The sequence below is a fragment of the Hydra vulgaris genome, chromosome 03, assembly GCF_038396675.1.
Source record: "Hydra vulgaris chromosome 03, alternate assembly HydraT2T_AEP".
Lineage (NCBI taxonomy): Eukaryota > Metazoa > Cnidaria > Hydrozoa > Anthoathecata > Hydridae > Hydra > Hydra vulgaris.
Genome location: NC_088922.1, coordinates 12,600,976 through 12,625,471, shown reverse-complemented (window position 1 = coordinate 12,625,471; position 24,496 = coordinate 12,600,976). Strand labels below are relative to the sequence as shown.

The following is a 24,496-nucleotide window of genomic DNA, read 5'->3' as shown; positions in this document are numbered from 1 at the left end:
TATATATATATATATATATATATATATATATATATATATATATATATATATATATATATATATATATATATATATATATATATATATATATATAGATACATATATATATATATATATATATATATATCATTTTCATATGATATATATATATATATATATATATATATATATATATATATATATATATATATATATATATATATATACGTATATATATATATATATATACATATATAATTTTTAAAATTATTCGAAGTATGAAGTTCAAATACTCATTTTAATATCAACGAGATTCTAATTATCTTTAAATTATACTTACAAATCAACTATAAAATCTCGTTTACAGTTTAATCATTATAAATACTATTAACAATACAAACAATATTTACAATAGTTTATTAAACTAATATTGCAAACCAACGTAAAATGTAATAAGTAAAAAAAAACTAGCTCTAGATTATTAAGATAACTTAAACCGTAATATAAATTAGGCATAACGACAGGTATTATAATTAATAAATACAAAATAGAGTCTTATATTGCACACAAAAAAAACGTGATACAAAAAACGTTATTAAATATCTGGAACTGATATACGCAATAGTAGTCATTTCTCCGACTGTTTATTAGTGCTTCTCTTGATTAGTGTAAATTAATAGTGCTTCTGTTCAAAAGCTGGGTTATGTTGCCCATGCTTTTCACCTAAATAAATGTTTACATGTTACATAATTTTTTTTATTAGGGCAGAAGTTGTGTGTGTAGGACAGAAGTTGTGTGTGTGTTGGTGTATGTGCTAGTGACATTGTTAGTGGTAATAAGTATTTTGGAACACTTGCTTTAAACAACAACAAAAAAAATTTTTAATTACGGTTAGATGTAGCAAACAAAAGTATGAGTACCAAGAATTAAGAAATGCAAACAAAAATCTGGAATCTACGGATCCTTTTTTATAATCGAGTTTTCATAAGAAAACTTTATGGGTTATACCCCCAAAATTATAAGTAATATTGTTTTCCCTTAACGCGCCTGAAAATTTTATAAAGCTTAGGGAGGGTACATTAGGCACTAACATTATTATTGCGATTTCAATTGCTTATACAAATATTATGCATCATATTATTCAAAACTAGTTTTCATGATGATGTTTTCGTTTTGTTTGACGAATAGTTTCAACTATTTTTTTATCGTGTCCAGATAAAACCTTTTTTTAAATATAAAGTGAATTTTGGACTATTTACAAGCCATTCGAAAAAATCAAACGAATAAAGTATGTTCAAACATTGCTTAACAAAATCACTGGTAATATGAAATACATATATATCATGTTTCTAAAAACAAAGGATCTTTAAGCCCTATATGGAAACATTACCAATATATAGTGGTTATGTTTCCAATGATTACAATATCTTATCCTATTAATATTCTGAATATATGTCAATATTATGATTTTTTATTTACATTAACACATTTATTTGTTAATATAGCAGGTATCACTTTGCACAAAAATGCCATGATCCACCTATATCCAAATGAATGATCGATCATTGGCAGTTTAAATATGAGAAGCTTAAAATGCTACCAAGCATAGATTGTTAATTTTAATCGCAGATGCTCAGGTCACTATATAGAATTAGTAAGAGTTGGTTGTTGTGAAACTAATGGTTTGAATTTTTCTATTTTATTTTTTTCACTCCAAAATTTACAATACGTTGCACTTCAACTTTTGCTGTGATTAATTGACAATGACTTTTCATCAATTAACTTTTTTTTTGTCAACTTTTTAAAAAAGTTTTTTAAGAGAAACAAATTTAGTTTAAAAAGCAACTTATCTTAAAGTTACCATCTAATCATCCTATTAATATTATCAACTAATCATCTAATTGTTATTTATGAATAAAGTTCTCCGCGGCACAATCAGAATAAGCTTTGTTTATAAACAAAGCTCATATTTGAATGTGCCGAGGAGAAATTTGTAATTAATTGTTTGTTGTTATGATAATTCTCAAATTCTCAGAGAATTAATTTATGTTTGTATTAATTTTTAAAATAGCAGAACATATTTTTAATGCAGCAAAATGAAGCAAGTTTTGTGATGGTAATTCTGCAAAGTATCAATGCAAAGTCTTTGGACGACGACGTCCAAAATTTATTCTTAGGGCATATTAGTACTTTATTCAGTCCAATTTCAAAAATGCTTTTATTTACCAGACCTTTAAAAATAAGAAACAATTAAAGATTATCCTAAACATCTGTTTTGATCTTTCTTTAATTAATAGAAAACTATATTAAGTTTTGCGTCAAAATAATACTTATTTAGTCATTCAAAAAAGTTCACAATTTTATCACGCTATTGCTAGGTCTACTACAGACAGTTTTCATTCATTGCAGCTATAAAATTGGGTCACGTGGCTGGCTGGCAAGCCTTAAAGTCTAATTCTTAAAATTTCATTGAACAGTGCGCCTAGAAATTTTCAAATTAGGGCTATAAAACAAAGATATTCATATTGCGGCAATAAAACAAAGTATTATTAAAAAATTCAAATTAAGAGACAATACATCATCAAATTTTGTTAAATAAAATTGAAAAAAGGTTATCATTTTGCACCACCATTTTTCTAAAATGTTCAAATCAATTGATTTTGCTTATTAAAACTTTTTGTTTCAATAACCAAAATCAATGTTAATTAAAGTTAGATCCTAAATTTAGGTGTGATCATTTATTGATATGCGAGATCTTAAACTTTTTGTGACGTTATAAATCTGTACGAAAAATAAGCAATTTTGTGCTCAACTTCTCAGAAACGCAACAGGCACTTTTATTGACATAAACAAAATGAGGGAACTGTTTTACTAACGAAAGGAATGTTTGCTGCCTTATTAGATAATATTCTTCGTAAGGAAATGTTAAAAAACGGTTGTGCCTCCATATGCGGGTATGCCCCTTCTTCTGCCTCACCTTCCCTATAAATGTTTTGCATATAATTTTTTTTTATTAAACTTGTTATTAACCAAAGTAATACTTAAGAAAGGCACTAGAAAGCACTTGATGAAAAGGTTGTGGTGATTTATCATTCATACTTACTTCGATATTTCCTCTGTTTATATCAAATATAATCATGCAAACCAGTTTGAGTCAGTAACAGCTCTAAAACTTTTATATTTTATTTTTTTCTGCATGAGGTATTGTTTTTACTTAATAATAAATATAAATAAATTTTAATAAATAAATATAACATAGAACTACGAATTCCACTATATATTTTTTTAGAAAGTAAAGTATTATGATCTCAATGGTTTCAAAAACTTTTTTGTCGATAAAAAACCACAAACAAAACAATTAGTTCGAAATCATTATCAAAACTTGATTTAATCAAAATTTGAAATTTTGATCAAATCAAGTTTTTGATCAAAATTTCAAATTTATTTAAAGAAATTTTTTTTATATTTTTTTAAAAAGAGAGTTCCAAATGGTTGAAGTGCAAGACAAAAAAGTAGAGGAATAAAAGTTTTTAGAGTATGCAGAGAAAGATACACAAAGAGACTTTTTTTAAGGCAAAAGTAGAAAGTAGAGTCATCAGCAAAAAGAGCTCTTTTAGATGTATATTTGTTGGGATGCTTATGTAGATAAGAAACAAAATAGGTCCAAGAATAGAACCTTGAGGTACCCCAAAAGTTACTGGAAATAAGGAAGAGTGTTGGCCTTCAAGGGTGACTTTAATAAAGCGGTTCGAAAGAAACGATTTGATAATCTCAAAAACTTTTCCAGATACACCATATGAAGCAAGCTTATGAAAAAAATCAGCTTGCCAAACTTTGTCGAAAGTTTTACATATGTCAAAAGAAACAGCCCAAGCTTTATCTAAAGCACGGTCTAATCTTTCAGTCGCAGCAGTTAGCAAGTCAGTCGTAGAGTGAGAGGATCAAACACCGTATTAATTTTCTAACAGAAGTTGTTTGACTCAAAATGGGATGTAAAAATATTTGGTAATCAAAGACTCAAAGACTTTGCATGTAAAAGAAAGAAGGCTGATCAAACAATAATTGGAGGGGTAAAAATGTAGTCCGGAGTTTTTAAAAATTGGAGCAGCAAATGCCATTTTCCAGCAATAAGGAAAACTAAACTCAGCCAAGCACTTATTACATAGATTAGAGAGAATTAAAGAGAGTTCTAGAGAAAAATTTTGTAAGACTATGACAGGAATGTTGTCTGAATAATAAGCCAAAGAAGAGTTTAATTAAAATATGACTTTAGCAACGAAAGCTGGATTTGATTGTCTAACAATGGGTTATTTAAATGTCTAACAATGGGTTAACCTGTTTAATTGGAATGATAGAACGAGAATGGCCATAAGATGCGAGAGTCAAATTTCAAGAACAATTCTTTGCAAATAGTTTAGCCTTGGAAGAGGTAATAAGATCCTTATTATTGTTCTCTCTTTGCCCATGTCTGCATTTTAATACCCATGACTGCATGACTGCAAGACTGCATTTTAATGCTCAGGACTGTATTTTATATTACCTTTGAATTTTAACACTTTTCAGTGTTAAAATTATAAGTAAAAATATATCTAAATAAGAAAACGACGCAACGGAAACCTATCCGAATTACACCAGTGAAACTAAAAGGTGTTAAACATAAAAAGAAGTATGATTATGAAATTAAGTTAAGGATACGTTACATATCTATCGAGCATAATATAAAAGTTGCCGCAAAATTTTCTTAGGTGAATGACGAATGAGATTCAAACATTTCTTTTCAAATATTTTCCTTTCCAATATTTCTTCAAATATTTAATTAATCATAAACCCTACACCTTTGTTCGAGATGACATTAAATATTAGAGAATTTTTATCAAAGAAATATTTACATTACCTGCCGTTTGTATTTGATTGTAATTTGCTCAAAAATGACTCTATCCCAGTGAAAAATAAAACGGCGTCCCACATGGGTTCCGCGTGGGTTCCGTGTGGGATTAATGGGATTTACGTGGGACGGATTTTCCCATGTGGTATTCGTATGGAAATTTGTCACCTTAAACCCATGTGGGTAATCCCACATGGGTTACATGTGGGAACCATATTTATTTAATGGTTTCTTACCTTAACCTATTAGGCAGATCATGAATGAGTGTTTTTATTATGATACAATATGGTATTTACATACATGGGAAATCCCACGTGAGTTTCCTGTGGGATTTGCATGGGAATTAATTTGAAGGCAGGAAACTAAAAAAAAACATTTTATAAAAAACTAAAAAACAATTTTTTAAATTGACATTGCATTGCGTTACGTTTATATTGTGTGAAAATATCTTATATTATTATAGAGAATGGCAAGCAAGTATGTAAGTACCACGAATAATGTTTATCTTTCTCTATAGAAATAAGATTAGGAATTGTGCAAATAGACGTATTATTAGGATAATATAATAGTTATTTGAATATAGATCTTGAGTAAATTATTTGCAAACAATTAACTGATGCAAGTTGAAATGCTGTCAAAAACCAATCTTGCATGTATGGGACACTGCAATGTCCCACAAAGAAATGCAGGTTTGAAAGTCAAAGAATTCCCAATTTTCTTTATTAAAAAAAGAAAAAAATAAGATGGAGATGGGTTTCTGTAACTTTTTTTATGCTCCAAAACTTTTAACTTTAGATATAATAAGGTCCTTAAGGCTTAAGAGACTTACGAACTACATTGAGGAACAAAAACAGGATATTTACAGAAACTTTTAAATTTTTAATCTGGAGTACCACAGTGTTATTGGGAATAAAGCCTCTGGGTCCAGTTTCAAAGTAATATAATCTAAAGTAATGTTTAAATAAAATAATATGCTTTAAAATCCATAGAGTAACTATCAGGAGTTATATGTATAACTATAATGGTTATACATATAACTCCTGATAGTTAACTATATGTATAACTAGTTATACATATAATTTGTTATAAAAACATATTTCTTTAGGTTTTGCTTGAACAAATTAGTACCAATTAATTCAAATTCAAGATTTAGTTAAAGTTCAAGTTAAAGATTTTATTTATTCATTGTTTTTGTTAATTTTATATTTATTTGTTCAAATTTATCAGTTAGTACTATTTTTTACTACAGTAAGAATGCTTATCATTGTTGAACGTGATTTTATTTGCATCTTAATTTTATTTTCAACATATTTTGACAACACCCTTTATATTTGAAATGATGATAGTTTTACTTTTCTATTAATGTTAAATTTATTACGTTTCAATAACTCAGATTGAATCTTAACTGAATTATTGTAAGCTTTGTAGGGGTTTGTTGTATATCAAATGGTGTTGTAAATAAAGTAAAAATTATATATATATATATATATATATATATATATATATGTATATATATTTATATACATATATATATATATATATATATATATATATATATATATATATATATATATATATATATATATATATATATATATATATACACACATATATTCGATCCCCACCACGTCCCTGGTAGTACCGCGCTCAACTTGTTTCTCCGCGCAGCGGCCTTGTTCGTCAAGGTTCGTGTTTCGGAGTTATAGAGTTGAGAGAGGGTTATAACCACTATTGAGTAGCCTCCTCATCTGTAGTGGTCTTCTCGGCCTTGAGGAGATGAATAACAAAAAAAAAATATATACATATATGTATATTTTTTTTTTTTTTTTTTTGGTTATTCACCTCCCCATGGACGAGAAGGCAAATTTTGAAACTAAAAAAAAGATGGTTTCTTGTTTAGTCATATTGAACCTAAAACATATTGCTGTATTCAGTTATTGCGTATTAATAAATGTTTTTCTATTATTTTTAAGTTATTTGTGATAATTAGCTATAATATTTGTTTATAATATATAAAAAATGTTTACTCAATGAGTGCTTGTGACGCTTTGCTTCTGGATCTATCGGACTTGTACTGTCACATGGTGAAACTGGTCGTTTATTGTGCTACAAAATTTAAATATGAACCATTAATTATCATTAACTCTCAATTTAAAACAAAAATAATATAGTCGATACAACAGATAATACGCAATAATATTTATATATTTAACTATTATATTTTTAGTAACAACTCGTTCAAGATGTTACTAATAGTAACAACTAATAATAAGTGATACAAATAATAATAATAGTAACAACTAATAATAAGTGATACAAATAATAATAATAGTAATAACTAATAATAAGTGATACAAAAAATAAAAATAGTAACAACTAATAATAAGTGATACAAATAATAATAGTTGTTACTTGTAGTATCAACTTAATAAAATTAGTTGTTTTTATTATAAGCTACAAATAATAATTGTTGCTAATAGTAACAATTAATGAAACTATTCCAGATTTCTCTGATATTCTAATTAAAGAAATTATCAGGATTAACTTTAATATTTTAATTAGTGAGAGTATTGATTTTTCTTTATATTTATATTAAAACCTTTCCAATTAAAACCTGTTTTTTGATATTGCCTTATAATCAAATGTGCAATATAAATTTTTTTTCGCATTGAAGCAGTGTCGATTTCTAACAGACATTTATCTGTTTTTTTTCTTTAAGTATAATTAGATGGAAATTTAAAAAAGCTATTGAAAAATTGAAAAATATAAAAAGAAAAAGAAATGTATAACTTTTAATTACCATTTAATTAAACTATTTTATTTAATTCTCACTAACTCCACTAATTTTAATTTCCAAATAATTTCACTAAACTTCCATCTAGTTAAACAGGGGTTGAAATAGAAGTCGGACATCGCCCCTCTCTCCCCCCCTCCTCCCTCCTTTCTCCTTCCTTAGACCATTCTTGAGACCTGATAGATGAGTGCAACAAATATTTGTTTATTTTTTCAGTAAAAAGGAACAATGGTTGGTTGCCCTCGACAAACAAGTCTCAAAAATAGTTCGAGAGAATCCGATTTCCGAAACTTAATTTGACCCCTGTGATAAAATGTTTTATCAAAAAACATTTCATAAAGAAAAGCAAAATTTAAATTTAAATTCAAGTTGACTAATAAGAAATTATTTTGCTTTGTTATGCAACCTTTTTTTTATACTAAAACTCTCGCAATCACAACTTTAACCATTTCTTTAATAATTATTCCCAGAATGCAACAAAAAATAAGTGTTAAAAGGAAAAGTGTTAAAAGAAGTGTTAAAAGGCTCTTATAGTTACGTTAAATATGTTATTTTTATATATACATTATTAAACATAAATTTTATACCTGTATGTATTTGCAAAAATAAATTTTTTGTTATATTATACATAAAAAAAAAGAAAAAACCTTTTTCTTGTGATTCATATAAAAAAAAACTCCAATAATAATAAGTCCAAGGACTCCAACAATAACACATACAACTGTGATTGCAATTTCTGCGTCAGTCAAATGATTATCGTCATCATCTGAAAGAGTTGGTGGAAGGGTTGCTTTAGAATCATTTAAATAACTGTATTTGAAAGAATCATTTGAAGCAACATATTCAACTCCATTTATTATTATCTTTAAATTTCCATTCTGAATCAATGACTTTATGCTAGCCAAATCATTGTAAAGACCATTAGAAACATCAATTAATTCAAAATTAACAATTGTGCTTCCGTTTGAAGTTGCACAAGATTTAATTTTGTCATTTGTCAGGTTCAACTTATATTGACATGCTTTACAAACACTAGTGTCGTCACTTTTATTATATGGTTTCGCCAAACTAAAACTGAGTTTAACAACAACATAAGCAGGATTTAAAGTAGTTGTTGTTGTATTTCCTGTAGCATACGTTGTTATACTTCTTGCAGCATATCCTGTATTTGTTGTTTCTATTGTAGCCATTGTTGGCTTTTTTGTTGTTGTAAAAAAAAAAGAATCATTTGAAGCAGTATATCTAACTTCATTGATTGTTATTGTTAACTTTCCATTCTGAATTAATGACTGTACGGTAGCCAAAATATTGTCAACATATTTAGGAGCACCAACCAATTGAAAATTCACAATTGTACTTCCATTTGAAGTTGCGCATGATTGAAAATTGTCATTTGTTAGGTTGAAATGATTTTGACATGCATCACAAACACTAGTATCGTCATCTTGATTATAAGGCTTTTTAAAGCTACATTGGCAATTAACAACAGCATATGAAGGATTTAAAGTAGTTGTTGAATTTAAAGTTGTTGTTGTATTTTCTAAAACAGATGTTGTTGTTGATGGTTCTACTGTTGTTGTTATTGGTATACATGGTTGTACCGTAAAGGGAATGAGATTACCTTTAACATCCTCATTAATCCAAAACACACGAATAGGAAATGGACCTGGACAATAACATGTGACGTATGACTCACTGGTTACAGTACTGCAGTCATTTATTTCCCAAGTTTGACTTAAAGGGTTTAATTGAAAGCACTGTAATTCAAAATGAGTAAAATAATTTAGTAAACAGCAAGTTGAAAAAAAAAACATATCTTAATTTAAAACATACCTGCAACCAATATCGCGCCCTTGTTGTTGTTGCTAACATTTCTTTAGTTGTTTTACTTGCATTAGTTTGTGAAGTATCATTGTAAAAATTAGTTGTGGTTGTAGCTGCAGTAGTTTCAGGAGTATAGTCTTGAACAATAAAATCAATAGATATATATGAATAGTTAATACAATCTATAATGCAATTTGTTATAGGGTTCAAAATGAATGCATATCCAACAGCAGAAGCTACATCGGTGTCATTACTGTCAGAATACTCATCAGTCTGAAAAAATATTATATGTAGTTTATACAGAATTCAATAGAGTGAGAAGCAAGTTTTAAAATAGATAAAGTGTTTACATTATTGCTTTATATAAAACAGTTCCAGTAAAAAATATGAATTTCAAAAGTCATACATAGTCTTGAATAGCAAAAACAATATATATAGATGAAGAGTTAACACAAATAATTACACAATTTGTTCAAAATAAACACAACAGCTAAAGCTGTTATAGGATTCAAAATAGTCCAATAGCTAATGCTATACCATTGTCATTAAAATCAGAATACAAGTCAGTCTAAAAAAAAAAAATTAAACTTTATTTTAAGAGTCTATAAAAATCGGTTCCACTTGAAAATGTCATACTATATTGATGCTGTTTAATTTCTATATAAAAGGTCAAAGATTTTAAAAACAAGTTGATTGTTTTTGCAAAAATTTCTTTTTTGTCATCTTTTAGTTAATTTCGGCCACAATCATGTTTTAGATATTTTCTAATCATATGTTAAACATTTAAAAATATATATTTATATATTAAATATTTTCCGTGAAAATTTTGGAGGCCAGTTTTTTTAAGGTTTAAAAGTATTTATTTATAATGATAATAATAATAATAATAATAATAATAATAATAACAACAATAATAACAACAATAATAATAATAATAATAATAATAATAATGTACACTGTGACAATTGATGAAATTGATAGCAGATCACAATAACAGAAGATGTTGTGCTATAATAGCTATAAATGTTTTAAAAATAGCATTGTTTACTTTTCAATGTATATAAATATTACTTAGTATTTAATAAATAATTTTTGCAATAATCTGATTTATCGAGTATATTTTTGAATTGGTCAATTATTATTGATTTGACAGTATGTGGTGGTAAACCATTCTAAGCATTTACGACTCGACGCGAAAAGAAATTATATCTAGCATTACTCTTACAATACGCCTTTGTTAACTTTTGGTTATGACTCGGAAAATTGTAAGATTTTAATTGAACTTAAGATATTGAGTCGTTTATCCAATTTATTTCCTCATAACCGTTCTGTATTTTATATTGAAAAATAAGATCTCCTCTTAAACGACGCTCTTCTAGAGTTATTAATTTCAATAACTGTAGTCTTTTTTCTATTGGCATTTTTTTAAAAGCTGGTACGAGTTTTGCTGCCCTTCTCTGTACTTTTTCTAACTTTAAGATGTCTTGCTTCAGATACGGACACCATACTTGGATTGCAAACTCAAGATGGGGTCTTACAAAAGTCGTATAAATTTTTTTTGCCATATTCGAGTCAAAATAATTAAAAGTTCGTTTAATAAGAGCAAGCATTTGATTTGATTTTCCGACAGCTTTATCAATATGACTGGTCCATTTTAAAATAGATTGCATCATTACTCCTAAATCTTGTTCTACTTTTGATGTTGCTAAGATATTATTCTATTGAGTTTCAGCATCGAACATTGAATATGTTATACTCTCAACTGTTAGCCATTTTGATACACAATCCCCTAAAATTACTCATTACTTTCTATTATGTAAATAGGCTTATATCCAATTTAGATGTTTTCCGAAAATACCATATAATTTTAACTTTAACATCAATCGCATATAAGGTACTTTATCAAAAGCTTTTGAGAAATCTGTATACAACATATCAACACACCAGTTATTCTCAATAGCATCAAATAAAATATCTTGTGTTTCTAGTAGATTAGTAGTACAGCTTTTGGTCTTTCGAAAACCATGTTGGCTACTATTTATAAATTGTTTGTTAACATGTAATCCATTATTTTGTCACCTAAGATTGATTCTAAAATTTTGCATGGTATTGACGTTAATAAAATTGGTCTATAGTTTGCAGGATCATTTTTATCTTCATTCTTGTATAGTGGTGTTACATTTGCCATTTTCCATATGATTGGAATTTTTTGTTCTTTTAAGGATCTTTTGAATAGTAACTCTAGAGGTTTGCAAAAACTATTTTGACATTTTTTTAACACATATGAACTTACACCATCTGCTCCTAATGCTTTATTGATATTTAGTTCACTTAGTTTAGTTCTATCGATGACTTGTGTTATTACTGAGTCTATATCTAATTCTAAAATCTTGCTTGTTTTTACTGTAATGTTAGGAAAATTTGTTGGATCTTCTTTAACAAATACTGAATAAAAGTTTTCATTGAGGATGTTAGCGATATTATCACGATTTGTTTGTAAAGAACAATTTTTATCTGTTATTATATTAATGCCTAATTTTATTTTTCTGTTTAAATTAACATATGCATAAAATAGTTTGGATTTTCTTTTGATGACTCAGCTATATTTTTTTCATAATTTATTCTTTTTGATTTAACTAGATTTTTTATTGTTTTGTTGATTAAAAAATATTGGACTTTTAGATTGTCACATTTAAAACCATTAGATAATAGTTTGTGCCATAAACTTGTTTTGTTTCTTATTGCTTTTTTTGCTTCTCTATCAATCCAAGGTTTGGGCTGTAATTTGTTATTGAAGTATATATTTTTTTTTGGAATGTATTTGTTGCATAATTCATTATAGATATTTTGGAATATTTCATAGCCCTCATTAAAACTATTTTTTCCAAAAAGACTTTCCAAATCATTTTCATTAATAGCTTTATTTATAACTGTGTAATTACCAAGTTTATAGTTAAATCCAGATTTCCCAAAATTTAACATTTCATTTTTAGGAGTGTTTTTTACAAAATATTTCCAGCTAAGTATTTGGTGTCCATTTCTAGTGTTGCCTAACGTTGGGTTATGATGGATTTTATTTATACGTTCAGGTGTTTCTGTTAAAATTAAATCTAAAATATTACTATTAATTAAATCTGCATTATAAATAGGTGATATAACTGCTTGAGGTAAGTAGTTGTCATTTATATATTCAACAAATTTGGTGGAGTATTAATCATGTTTTCTCATGTTTTGAACATTATTTTTTTTCCATATTATATTTGGATAATTAAAATCTCCTGAAATAAGTACCTATTATGATCAATTTTATTTTTAGCTACTTCTATTATTTTACAGATATAGTTATTTATTTCTTCAGATGCATCAGGTGGCCGATAAAAAACAACCAAGTAAAATTTGTTCATCTTTTATACTTAAAATACACCAAGTATGTTCAATCTTGTTGTTTTTAGTAAAACTATCATTAGATGAGTAAACTAAAAAACTTTCTTTTACATAGATAGCAGTACCACCTTCATGTGTTTTAACTGAACGACTATTTGATCTATTATTATGGATTATCTGATAACCATTTACATGTGTAACTGAGTTTTCATTAAACCAAGTTTCTGTGATCATATAGATATCAGGTTTAAAGGATGCAATATCTAATAGAAACAAGTCAAATTTGTTGTTTAATGATGTAGCATTTGTGTATCTACAACTTAGACAATTTTTATTTATATCTATACTATGTTTTTCGGAATTATTTACATCACGAGTCTGAGATTTTTAACATATTTAGTTAATGTGTTAGCTGCAATGTTTTGTTTATTGAATTTATTATTAGACAAAATTGGTTTGAATGAACTAGTATTTAAACTTATTGATTGCTAATTTTGTGTACGTTTTAATTTCACTATTTTGTAATCTCCGATACCATAATATATCGACAATGCATTAGTAATTGAAGTATTTAGTTCTTTAGTTTGATTTCTTAGTTGATACATAAGGTACCTTTCTGCTTCAGTCATATCAACGTTAAAATAAATACCATTAATTTTGTCCTTGCTATTGTATGCATTTTTCAACATTAAATTTCTACCGGCTTTACTTTCTAATTCAAGAATTATTGGCGCTAATTTATCTTCTATTTTAGATCTTAAACGTGTCAATTATTTTATCTTTATATCTTCTATATTAATTTTAGACATAATTGTGTTTACCTCATTTTGGTCAAACTTTTTTTTCTCTAAATTATCACCATTATTACATTGGGTTATTCCGTAAATTAGTATGCAGGGTTCCCACTATTATAACTGAGGCTAAAAGTAAGGATTTTAAGGAGATTTAAGGAGATATTTTCCTAATATTTAAGGAGATTTGGTCACAAACGACACTTTTTTTTTAAGAAAAAGTAAGGAGAATTAAGGAGAAAACATTAGAAACAGAATCTAATTATTTTAAATTTAAACAGAAAAATTTTTATAAATTAATATATTACTTTACATATATATAAATATATATATATATATATATATATATATATATATATATATATATATATATATATATATATATATATATATATATATATATATATATATATATATATATATGTATATATAATAAAAAGATAGATTTGCAAACTATCAAAGAACGATATATATTTTTTACTTTGTTAATAAGTATAAACCTTTACTTTAATAAAATTTCCTAGATGATTAAAAAATAAATAAAAAATAAGAAGAAATTAAGGTGAGCAGTCAAGTTTTATCTTTTTTTAAAGTTATTTAAAGACTTTTAAGGAGAATATGTTTTTTTAAGGATATTTAAGGTTTTTAAGGAGGAGTGGGAACCCTGGTATGTTATTTTCTTTTTTCATTCGTTCTGCTGTTTCATTTGCAATAGTATTAATAATGTTAATTTGCTCTTTAGTCTTCTTAACGTTCTTTCCAGCTACGATGTTCCATGCTTTTTCGCTTTTAACAACAACATTATCTAAAGTTTGTACATTTTTGTTCTGTCTTTCTTAAAGTTCTAAATGTTCAATTCTATATATTAGAATCTTTACTTTTTCAGTTAAATCTTTTACTGCTGCCATCGCCATGCTCTGTTTTCTTGTGCTCTGTTTTCTTGATACAATAACATAAGATTTATATTGGTTTATATTTTTTGTTTACTAAATTACGACCGCCATCTTTAAACGGCGCGCACTTATGATTTGTGTTTGCACTATAGATTAATTTATTCAAACGGTTAAACAATAATTAGATTTTTTTCGAGTAATTACATTACTTTGTGCTGGACTTTTCACTAACTGATTGCCTTTTTCAGTTTATTCTAATAACACAGAATTCTGAAAAAGGCTTTAAAATAGCTATATATCAACATGCTAATGAAAATAACCTTACATGTTGCTAAGACTACCTAAAAGTTTCCATTGTTATTTATAATTAAAATTTAAAAAAGTAAAGAAGTATTTTTCATTAAGATTGTTTATTATTAAAACGTAGCTCCAAATGATAACTTTGTAAACTGGAAATAAGAAAAAATGTATAGTCTTGTTCAAACAAATCATTCGTAAGAGATATAGTTGCTAGAACATTTTAATATTTGGTCCAAATTTCAATACAATTTGCAATTTTGTTATTGTCATTCACAGCAGCATTGCTGAGAAATTAATTTATAATATATATATATATATATATATATATATATATATATATATATATATATATATATATATATATATATATATATATATATATATATATATATATATATATATATATATATATATATATATATATATATATATATATATGTATATATACATATAATGATCGAAGTCATCAAATAAAACTAAATGTTTACGGCTATTAAAAAAATAAAAGTATTTAATTATAGAATTATTTTCCTCTGTTCGAGTTAATAAATGATGCCGATTCAACTCCATTACTTTCTTTTTTTATACAAGTTTAACAGCGAGTCAAAAAATTTTATTTCTTATCGTTGCAAACAAAATAGGGCTAGAACCAAAACTGGTGTAAAAATGATTTTAGCATTCTGATAGTATAATTTTTATGCAGTTAGAACAAAAAGTTAAAAAAAAATTAACAAATTAAAAATACAACTCTCTTTTTATGATAATAACCGCACGCTCGATTAATTGCTTTGCTTAGTTTTTCGCAAGTGACTATGCACCTATATTTATCTAATTAACATAGAGTAAATTCCGGTTTAATTAAAAATAAATTATTATGCTATTTGTCAATACAATTACATTAATCTCGCATACTCATTAAAAATCAATTATTATGTTATTACTTATTATAATCATCATTAAACTTAACTCACTCACTTCAAAATGTTAATTAAAATAACAAAAGTGTACAAGGAGGATGTATATTATCTGCATTAACTAATCTGGAAAAAAAAAACGTTTCTGAGAAAAGTTGAATTCTAAAATGGCGTTCCAGTCTCAACACTTAAAGATCGCAAAAATAACAACAATAAAAGTTTCCATAGCTCAGGTACAACAACAGTGCTCTCAAATGAAACAGAATGCGTAATGGTGCATTCGTTCCGATCACTTGGTGACTAAGGTTATGGTTTAATACAAAAATAACTCCTCAATTTTGTAGCTGGCTATCTTTAACGCGAAGATCAGTTACACTTATTCGAAAGATAAAAGCCTGGCAAAGACTGGTTTAAATTCTTTATGAAGAGATCGTCAAAAACATTTTCAACAAGAAAAGTAACTGGTTGTAATTTTAAACAAGAAAAATAACTGGTTGTAATTTTAAATGCGTCGCCAAGCAACGCATTCAAAATTACAACCAATTATTTTACCAAATTACTATACCAACAGACCGGTATAGCTTCTAGGTCGCATATTTTGAATTGTGATCAAACTGGTTTTTCGTGTGATCAAGACAAAGCAACCGCAGTGTGTTAAAACGGGGCAAGGCGTATATTTAAATTTACAGGAAACAGTGAAAAAATTCATTATACTGAACAATTGCTGCAACACTGATGGGAATTTTGTACCAACATTTGTGATATACAAACCCAAAAGAAACTTTCGTATTGAATGGGTAAGAGTTTATCCAGTTGGTACCAATTATTCAATTTCAAAATCAAGTTGGACGGAGAATGATACGTTTATTGAATGGATAAAAGAAGAGTTTATACCCAGAACTGAGCAAACTAATGGTGTTCATATTTTAGTATTTGATGGGCATACAAATCACATGAATTTGGAAGTGGTATTTTTGCTGTGCAAAAAACACAATATAATCTTAATTTATTTTTTGCTTGCATTTTTTCAAAGCGTTTTTCAATAAAAACTTTTAAATGCGCAACCTTTTTTTTAACACTTATCTTTACAGCAGTAGAAAAACACTAGGTCGTCCATGTGATCAACTTTAGATTTCCCTCTCATATATATATGAAAATTTTAAACCAAATTTTCTGAGCTTAGCTGAGCGCAGTAGGTTCTCAGGTTTTTATTATAACCGATATCCAATGATACATTTTTCCCTTAAAAGCTGAAGAAGACGACTAAAGAATGATTTAGATTTTTATTCATTTAAGTTTTGTAAAAATATTTTTTAAATAGCACTTTTAATGTTGTTGTGAAAAGTTATGGAACATTCGAAGACGACTATGTGTTTTTCATTTACATTCTATGACAACTATGTGATTTTTGTGCAGTATTGTATAATGTTAAATTTATGTGAACAAGTATATGAAGATGATTTATATGAGTATATGAAGTATATGAACAAGTATATGAAGATGGAAAAGAAAATGTATTATTTGTATATACATATACAAAGAGTTTTTAATTATGTAAAAAGAAGAGTTTAGTTTAGTAAAGAGAGATGAGTTTGTTTACGAGAAAAAAAGATAAAAGAGAAAACTACATCATCTAGTACTTTTAATTTTAAATATTATTCTTTTCTAAAATGTGGTTTTTACTTTTACTTTTCTAAAATGCCGTTTTAACCTAAAAAATTGTACTTTAAATGGGTCAAACTAGTTTTGTTCAGACCCCATACTGACATGATCATCATAAGATCTTTGTTGTTTTAACCTAGAAAATTGTACTTTAAATGGGTCAAACTAGTTTTGTTCATTTAAATAATCCCATAAAAATGAAAAAAAGTAATTTTTTTCTGAAAAATAATAAATAAACAACAGAGAGCACATTACAATGAAATTCTCTAGGCCTCAGACCCCAGACAGACATGATCTTATGATGATCATGCTTTGCGTTGATTTATAGCTGATAAACTAACGTTGATTACTCAACGTTAAATCGACGTGTCTTTTTACTTTCTATTTGATATCGAGGCATTTTATTATAAGGTTTTTTAGAAATAAAAATAGCTAATCGCCCAGCGGAATGTGCTTTCTTTGTCGAATTTTATTTAAAAGCGTTAAAAGTTACATATTAATCAAAACCAAATCAAATCAATATATCACCCTATATATAAAAATCATAATAATATCAAAAACAATATAATATAACAGATAAAAAGGAGGGAAAAAAATGGAAAGAAGTTGAACGACTCGGAAAGATGAATTGAAGAAGTAAAAGTCTTAGGAGAGTTTTGTTATGTACAAAAATTTTTTAAGCATAATATTTTAGAAGGAAATAAAAATATAGATATATGTATTAATGTAAAATAAAAAAATTTGAAAAAATAAAAATTTGTATAGAGAAAAATTTAGCGGGGGCGATTGCATAGAAAAAAGTTTATTGGTGTGGGGGAGATTGCATAGAAAATAGTTTGTGTTATTAATAGTTTATTGTCATGAATTTATTGAATGTTTTTTTATTTGGCATTTGTAAATAGCTATTTACAAGTTATCTAAAATGTATTTTCGAATTATGGATAACAATTATTTAAAGTTTTTTGGTTTATAATTTCATTTTTTATTCTGCTTGCAGAAAGTTGTAATGTTTCGATGCAATTTTAATATTATCCGTAATGATTATTGGAAAGAACCCATGTTTCGTTATTTATTTGTAATTAAAAATGTTTACAACATTGTTTTTTTTTATAGTCAAAGCTAAAAATGCTAGTAAAAAAAATAATAAATTGGTAAAAAGAGAACTCGAATTTATATTGATATTTATACATTATATATATAACGTTTGTTAAACGTAATTTGCGACAACAGTTATATACGACAGTCACGGTACATTAACCGATCTATTTACATTTTATCTTAACGAGTTTATTTAGCACCAACGTTTTAAAAATTTCCTTTATTTTCAGCATTTATTTTTGCCTTAGCCGTTAATATTCTATTTAAACATTAACATAATCATATAAAAATATATTAACAAGTGATAAAATAAGAAATGATAAATAAACATAATAATACATAATATAAAGATTTAATAAAAAATTCATAAAAATAAAATCAGAAAAAAAAATTTATTTGACTACTTTCAAGTTTTATTCATTTAGCTGAGGTTTTTAATTCTCCACGGACGAGAGCGCAAAAAACAAAAAGATAAAATTTACGTCACCGAAATAATTTGGGAAAGGTTTTGCAATGACACTGAAAATAATCAATCAATCAATATATTTCTGAGATATTTGGTATTTCAAGGTTGTTTACAAATAGTATAAACTACTAATATAAAGTAAACACCTAATGACAATTATTAAAATAGTAATGGTAATAATAGTAAAAATAATATTTATAATAATAATAATAATAATAATAATTAATAATAAATAATAATAATAATATGTATGGTAATAATAATAATACAGTAATTATAATTATTTAAATAAATAGGTATAACTTTCCATACATCAATCCTTTATACATACAAAGTTACAGTTACAAACGGTAATAAACTGACGAAACGTTACAACTAATAGTCTGGTCGTTACATGTAAAAAAAAAAAAAAAAAAGGGAAACTAAACATTTTGAGTGGACATTCTAATTTTTGTATAGACTTGTTCCATATAACTTAAGAAGTTTAAAAATCTTTACGTGTCGCTTGTACGAAACTGCTTTTAACTTTAGTTAGAAACAAAAATAGATGCAACTTATTGAGAAGTATATAATATCCGCTATGTTGTTTATAAATCGAGTACCGCAAAGCATTAATTTAGTTTTTACAAATTATTGACAGTTGGTTAAAAATTTATAAAATTAAATGTTTTAAATATAATTACTTAAATCTATATAATTAAAAATTTATAAACCTTATTTAAAAACAAATTTGATTTTAATTGCTTTATAATATTATATTAAAATAATAAAATACTTTTAATTTAATAAATCTAAAAAAGAAAGTTTGTTCCCGTTCTTTGTTTACGAAAAAAATGTTTATTTTTCAAAAACTGTTTACTAAAAAAATGAGTTTTTTTTATTTTTATTTATTATTATTAAAGTAAACATGATGAGTAGCAAAAAATCGCAGCATCTTAATCTAGTTCCTAAACAAAAAATTAAAAATGCTTGCATACTTTATCGAGGAGAAGTTGGTTATAATAATAACAAACTGCATGGTTTTACTGAAAATGAGCTTGCGAAAGTGAAGAATGCTTGGTAAGTCACAAATTAAATGTCCAAATCAATTTGTTTATTTATATACTGCTTAAAATAATGGTACAGAAAAAATAATAAATAGCATGGATTTGATAATCATATTTTTTTTTTACTTTAGTCAAATTCGAAATGACTTTAAAATTATAAACATTCTACCTGATACGTGCCCAACAAATCTCTGGCTTTATCAAAGATGTTACGATAAGTATGTGAATATAAAAATATTAAACGTTCTATAACATTGGAAAAATAGAGTAGAAAAAGTCAATGAGAGTGTAGTCATGGATGATGCATCCTCATGCATCATCAAAAAGAGATAGATCGCGTAAATTAAAAAACCCTTGGGTGGGAAATGCAAACAAAGAAAATTACCCTCAGTTTTCACGTTATTTATTGTTTTATGTACTACTTTAAAATTAAAATAATTTTCCTGTTTCAGGAAAAATTATTGCGGATTAAGAATGTTGCATTTGCTATCGCAGAAAGACTAATAAAGATAGGAACGGAGTGAAATGCTTATATAATGCGAAACGGAAAGTGCAGCAAACATGTTAAAACGCTGTAAGTAAAGCTGGCATTCCTCGACTCATAGCTAGTATATCGGGCACAGAATACTCCAAAATATTTTGTTCGGATTTCAACAAGTTTTAGTTTTAAAAATAGCTTCAAATTAAATCTTTATAATTTATTATCTTTTTGAAAACAGAGATGGAAGCTTCTCCGTAAGAAGAACGAGCGGTACGTTTAACAAAGATCCATCTGATCAATCCATTGAACAAGCAATTAATCGTGATCAGAAATGTTAAGAGGGAAGAAAAGGTTATAGTACGCCTGAAAGAACCATTCAACGCTGGATACTTACAAATCATACTGTTTCAAAATGTGTTTCAATTTAAAAAAATAAATAAATAAAACTTTTTAAAAATAGCTTTCTATTCAATCGACTAAAAAGTAGAAAATAACTTTTTTCTGTTTCTGGTACTCGTGGAAATCATGTACTTAGTAATATTCACTTTTGTAAAGCCAATACTGGAAGACATTGAAGGCAATTCATATACGTATGTAAACAAACAAACTCATCGAAGTAAAGGAATAGAAAGTTTGGCGCCTTTTAAGTCAGATGCTTTCAAAATCAAATTCGTTTTAAATGTAGATAAAGCTAAAGGCGCCAAACTTTCTATTCCTTTACTTCGATGAGTTTGTTTGTTTACATACGTATATGAATTAGTAACCAGACTAGTCTATGGATAGACTTACAACACAGACATAGACAATTCTGTATGTTGTAATGGACACAACAAATGTTTAATTTTTTGTCCTTGTTGTGTCTATCAAATTTTTGATGGTGTCCTAAGATTGCTCAGTTAAAAAATAATTTTCACTTCATAAGTCTACAAAGCATAATTTTTTGTCTATTTGGTGTCTATGATTTTGTCTAAATTTACTTGATTTCATAAAACCAGAAATCTTTCATTACCGTATTATTTGAAGATTGTTATGTAGTAAATTTATGATATTAAAAAAATATTGAAATGACATCAAAACTCCAAATGACGATCATTGCCCATGATTAATTATTGTTTAAAACTTGCGTACATATTCATCAATAAAATGAAAGTAAAAAACATTTTTCTTTTTCACTATTGTTTTATTCACAAACCTAAATAAATTTTAACACCTATTGGAATCTTCTACTTACTAATCCACATTTTATAAAGGACAACTCCTTGATCACATATTTTTAAAATAATTTTATTGAAGGTGATAAAGATTTTACTGACTAAGGAAAATTTTTTAAATGATAAACTTACCTTCAACTTTTTTGAAGTAACCCCAAACTGGAGAGGGCATTTTAAAAATAAATTTTCACGTACATTCACTGAGAATTGAAAAACAACTGAACTGAGTAATTAATGAACTTCAACGGAGCACAAAATAGTCTATTTTGAGGTTTTTAAATAGACATTAACTTTTTAATCAACAGCACACGCTGGACAAAAAATTAAAAAATGAACTTCTGTTAGAAAAATTGTATTTTTAATTTTGTGCTCGTTTTCAGTTTTTGAAACGATGCTGCAGTGAAAATTTAATTACTCGTTATAAGTCCAAATTATATATTAAATAGATCTTCTATACCTCATTAAAAAATCGAGATTGTTCATTTAGTGTCCGTTTTTAAAATGATTGTCTAGAAAGACAAACATTTTTTATAGACAATTCATTTTTGATAGTTGTAATTAAAATTGTTGCAATTAGTGCTTTGTCGAAGTCTATTTTTGTCCTTTTATAATAAGTCCATTAGAGATTGCCTGGTTGCTAATATGAATTGCCTTCAATGTCTACCAGTATTGGCTTTTCAAAAGTGATTATTACTAAGTTCATGATTTTACGAGTACCAGAAACAGAAAAAAGTTATTTTCTACTTTTTAGTCGATTGAATAGAAAGCTATTTTTAAAAAGTTTTTTTTATTTATTTTATTTTGTACTTTTTAGTCTTGATAAAATTGAATTATTACACTTATTGATTATGATTAATATTCAATAAAAGTTTATTTTAAATTTCTGAAGACCGTTACGCTAACTTGCCATTACAAATTTATCGCTCTCTTAAAAAACAAATTAATTCATTTTACTAAATCTAAAAGACTTATTGAATCAAATGTAACAAATATAGCTATTGTTAGTCGGCAAAAGATTATTTGTAAAATTTCAGGGCTGTACGATCAAAAGAATTGCTTCAAAAAGCGCTGTGAAGTTTTGGCCTCCACAAAAAAAAAAAATCAAAAAATGCGGACTCGTCAGTGAGTGAATAGAAAGCTATAAAAAAATGACATGGGAATCACAACCAAAAAACAAACACAAAAAGATCTAAAACCATCAAGAAAATATTTCAACAACAGATGCGTAGAGAGAGAGCTTTGATACTAATAACAAATTGGGGTCCTTTTGAGCAAAGAGATTCTTTGGTAAATTTTTGTTCTGGAATAGAAGCACCTGATGAGTTAAAAGAAAATTTAATGAATGCAAAGCCCATCGGGGAGGCAGAGTTCCATAGGTTCTTTAGAGAACGCATTCAATCTTCAACAGTTTCTTTTTACATTCCAATCAAAATGCGTCGTTTGTAAACATTTAACAATTTAAAATTGAAAAAAATTTATTGCCTTAAAGAGAAATCATTCACTATCTCAGCCGAACGAAGCATGTTTGGGCTAGTTATTGTAAGAAGTTGATAAGGTCTAACTTTAAAACAAATACTTTGTTATTCTTTAAGTCCTATCTAATGGGCGTTGGGATTACCTGATGGTAGCCTTGTCAAAACAAACAAGATAAATCTTCTTCGTAAGTTAATTTAGTACTGTTACTACAGGTATTGATAAATCCTCTTATTCAATTAGCAGTTTAACTTGAAATAGCTGTCGTTAGCCGAAATCATTTGTTTGTTAAAAACATATTAATTGTTTTTGTTTGTTAAAAACATATTAATTGTTTTTGTTTGTTAAAAACATATTACTTGTTTTTGTTTGTTAAAAAACATTTTAATTGTTTTTATTTGTTAAAAAACATTTTAATTGTTTTTATTTGTTAAAAAATATTTTAATTGTTTTTATTTGTTAAAAAATATTTTAATTGTTTTTATTTGTTAAAAACATATTAATTGTTTTTGTTTGTTAAAAACATATTAATTGTCTTTGTTTGTTAAAAACATATTATTTGTCTTTGTTTGTTAAAAACATATTAATTGCTTTTGTTTTTTAAAAACATAATAATTGTTTTTGTTTGTTAAAAACATATTAATTGTTTTTGTTTGTTAAAAACATATTACTTGTTTTTATTTGTTAAAAAACATTTTAATTGTTTTTATTTGTTAAAAAATATTTTAATTGTTTTTGTTTGTTAAAAACATATTAATTGTCTTTGTTTGTTAAAAACATATTAATTGCTTTTGTTTTTTAAAAACATATTAATTGTTTTTGTTTGTTAAAAACATATTAATTGTTTTTGTTTGTTGAAAACATATTAATTGTTTTTGTTTGTTAAAAACATATTCGTCATTCTAAAATAATTAGTAAATACTACCTAAATACTAAATTTTAGTATTTAAGAAACATTTTCAGTATAAGTTTAGTAATTTTAGCAACTTTTAGAAGCAATAGAATCTTCAGTGGATCGAGAGCACTTTGAGGAATTTGTTTTAAAGGTTCCTCAAAGTGCTGCACATGTTTTTGATGAAATGACAATTCTGCAACAGTTTGCTAATATTAAACTCAAAACTTTAAGAGATATTTCAGAATTTATTTTAAATCTAATTCTGCAAGGATCCACAATATATTTTGTGACAGACCAATACCAACCTGGCTCGATAAAATCATTCGAACATGCTCAAAGAAGTCAATAAGGATCTCTAAATTTTAAGATTCAGCGGAGAGAACAAGCGAGACATTTTAAG

At 26.5% G+C, this 24,496-nt stretch overlaps 1 protein-coding gene across 2 annotated transcripts in view; it reads right to left on the bottom strand.

Annotated features, from left to right (window-relative positions):
- Positions 1-275: 275 nt before the first annotated feature.
- LOC136077954 (uncharacterized) overlaps positions 276-24,496 on the bottom strand; it is a 61,473-nt gene continuing 37,252 nt past the window's right edge. For both annotated transcript variants that reach the window (XM_065792375.1, XM_065792376.1), the window contains exons 4-7: positions 9,492-9,755; positions 8,306-9,415; positions 6,892-6,970; positions 276-702 (exon numbers count right to left, since the gene is read on the bottom strand). In XM_065792375.1, the coding sequence (XP_065648447.1) occupies positions 653-702; positions 6,892-6,970; positions 8,306-9,415; positions 9,492-9,755 (1,503 nt within the window). In that variant the 3' untranslated portion in view covers positions 276-652. The remainder of the gene's footprint in view (positions 703-6,891; positions 6,971-8,305; positions 9,416-9,491; positions 9,756-24,496) is intronic.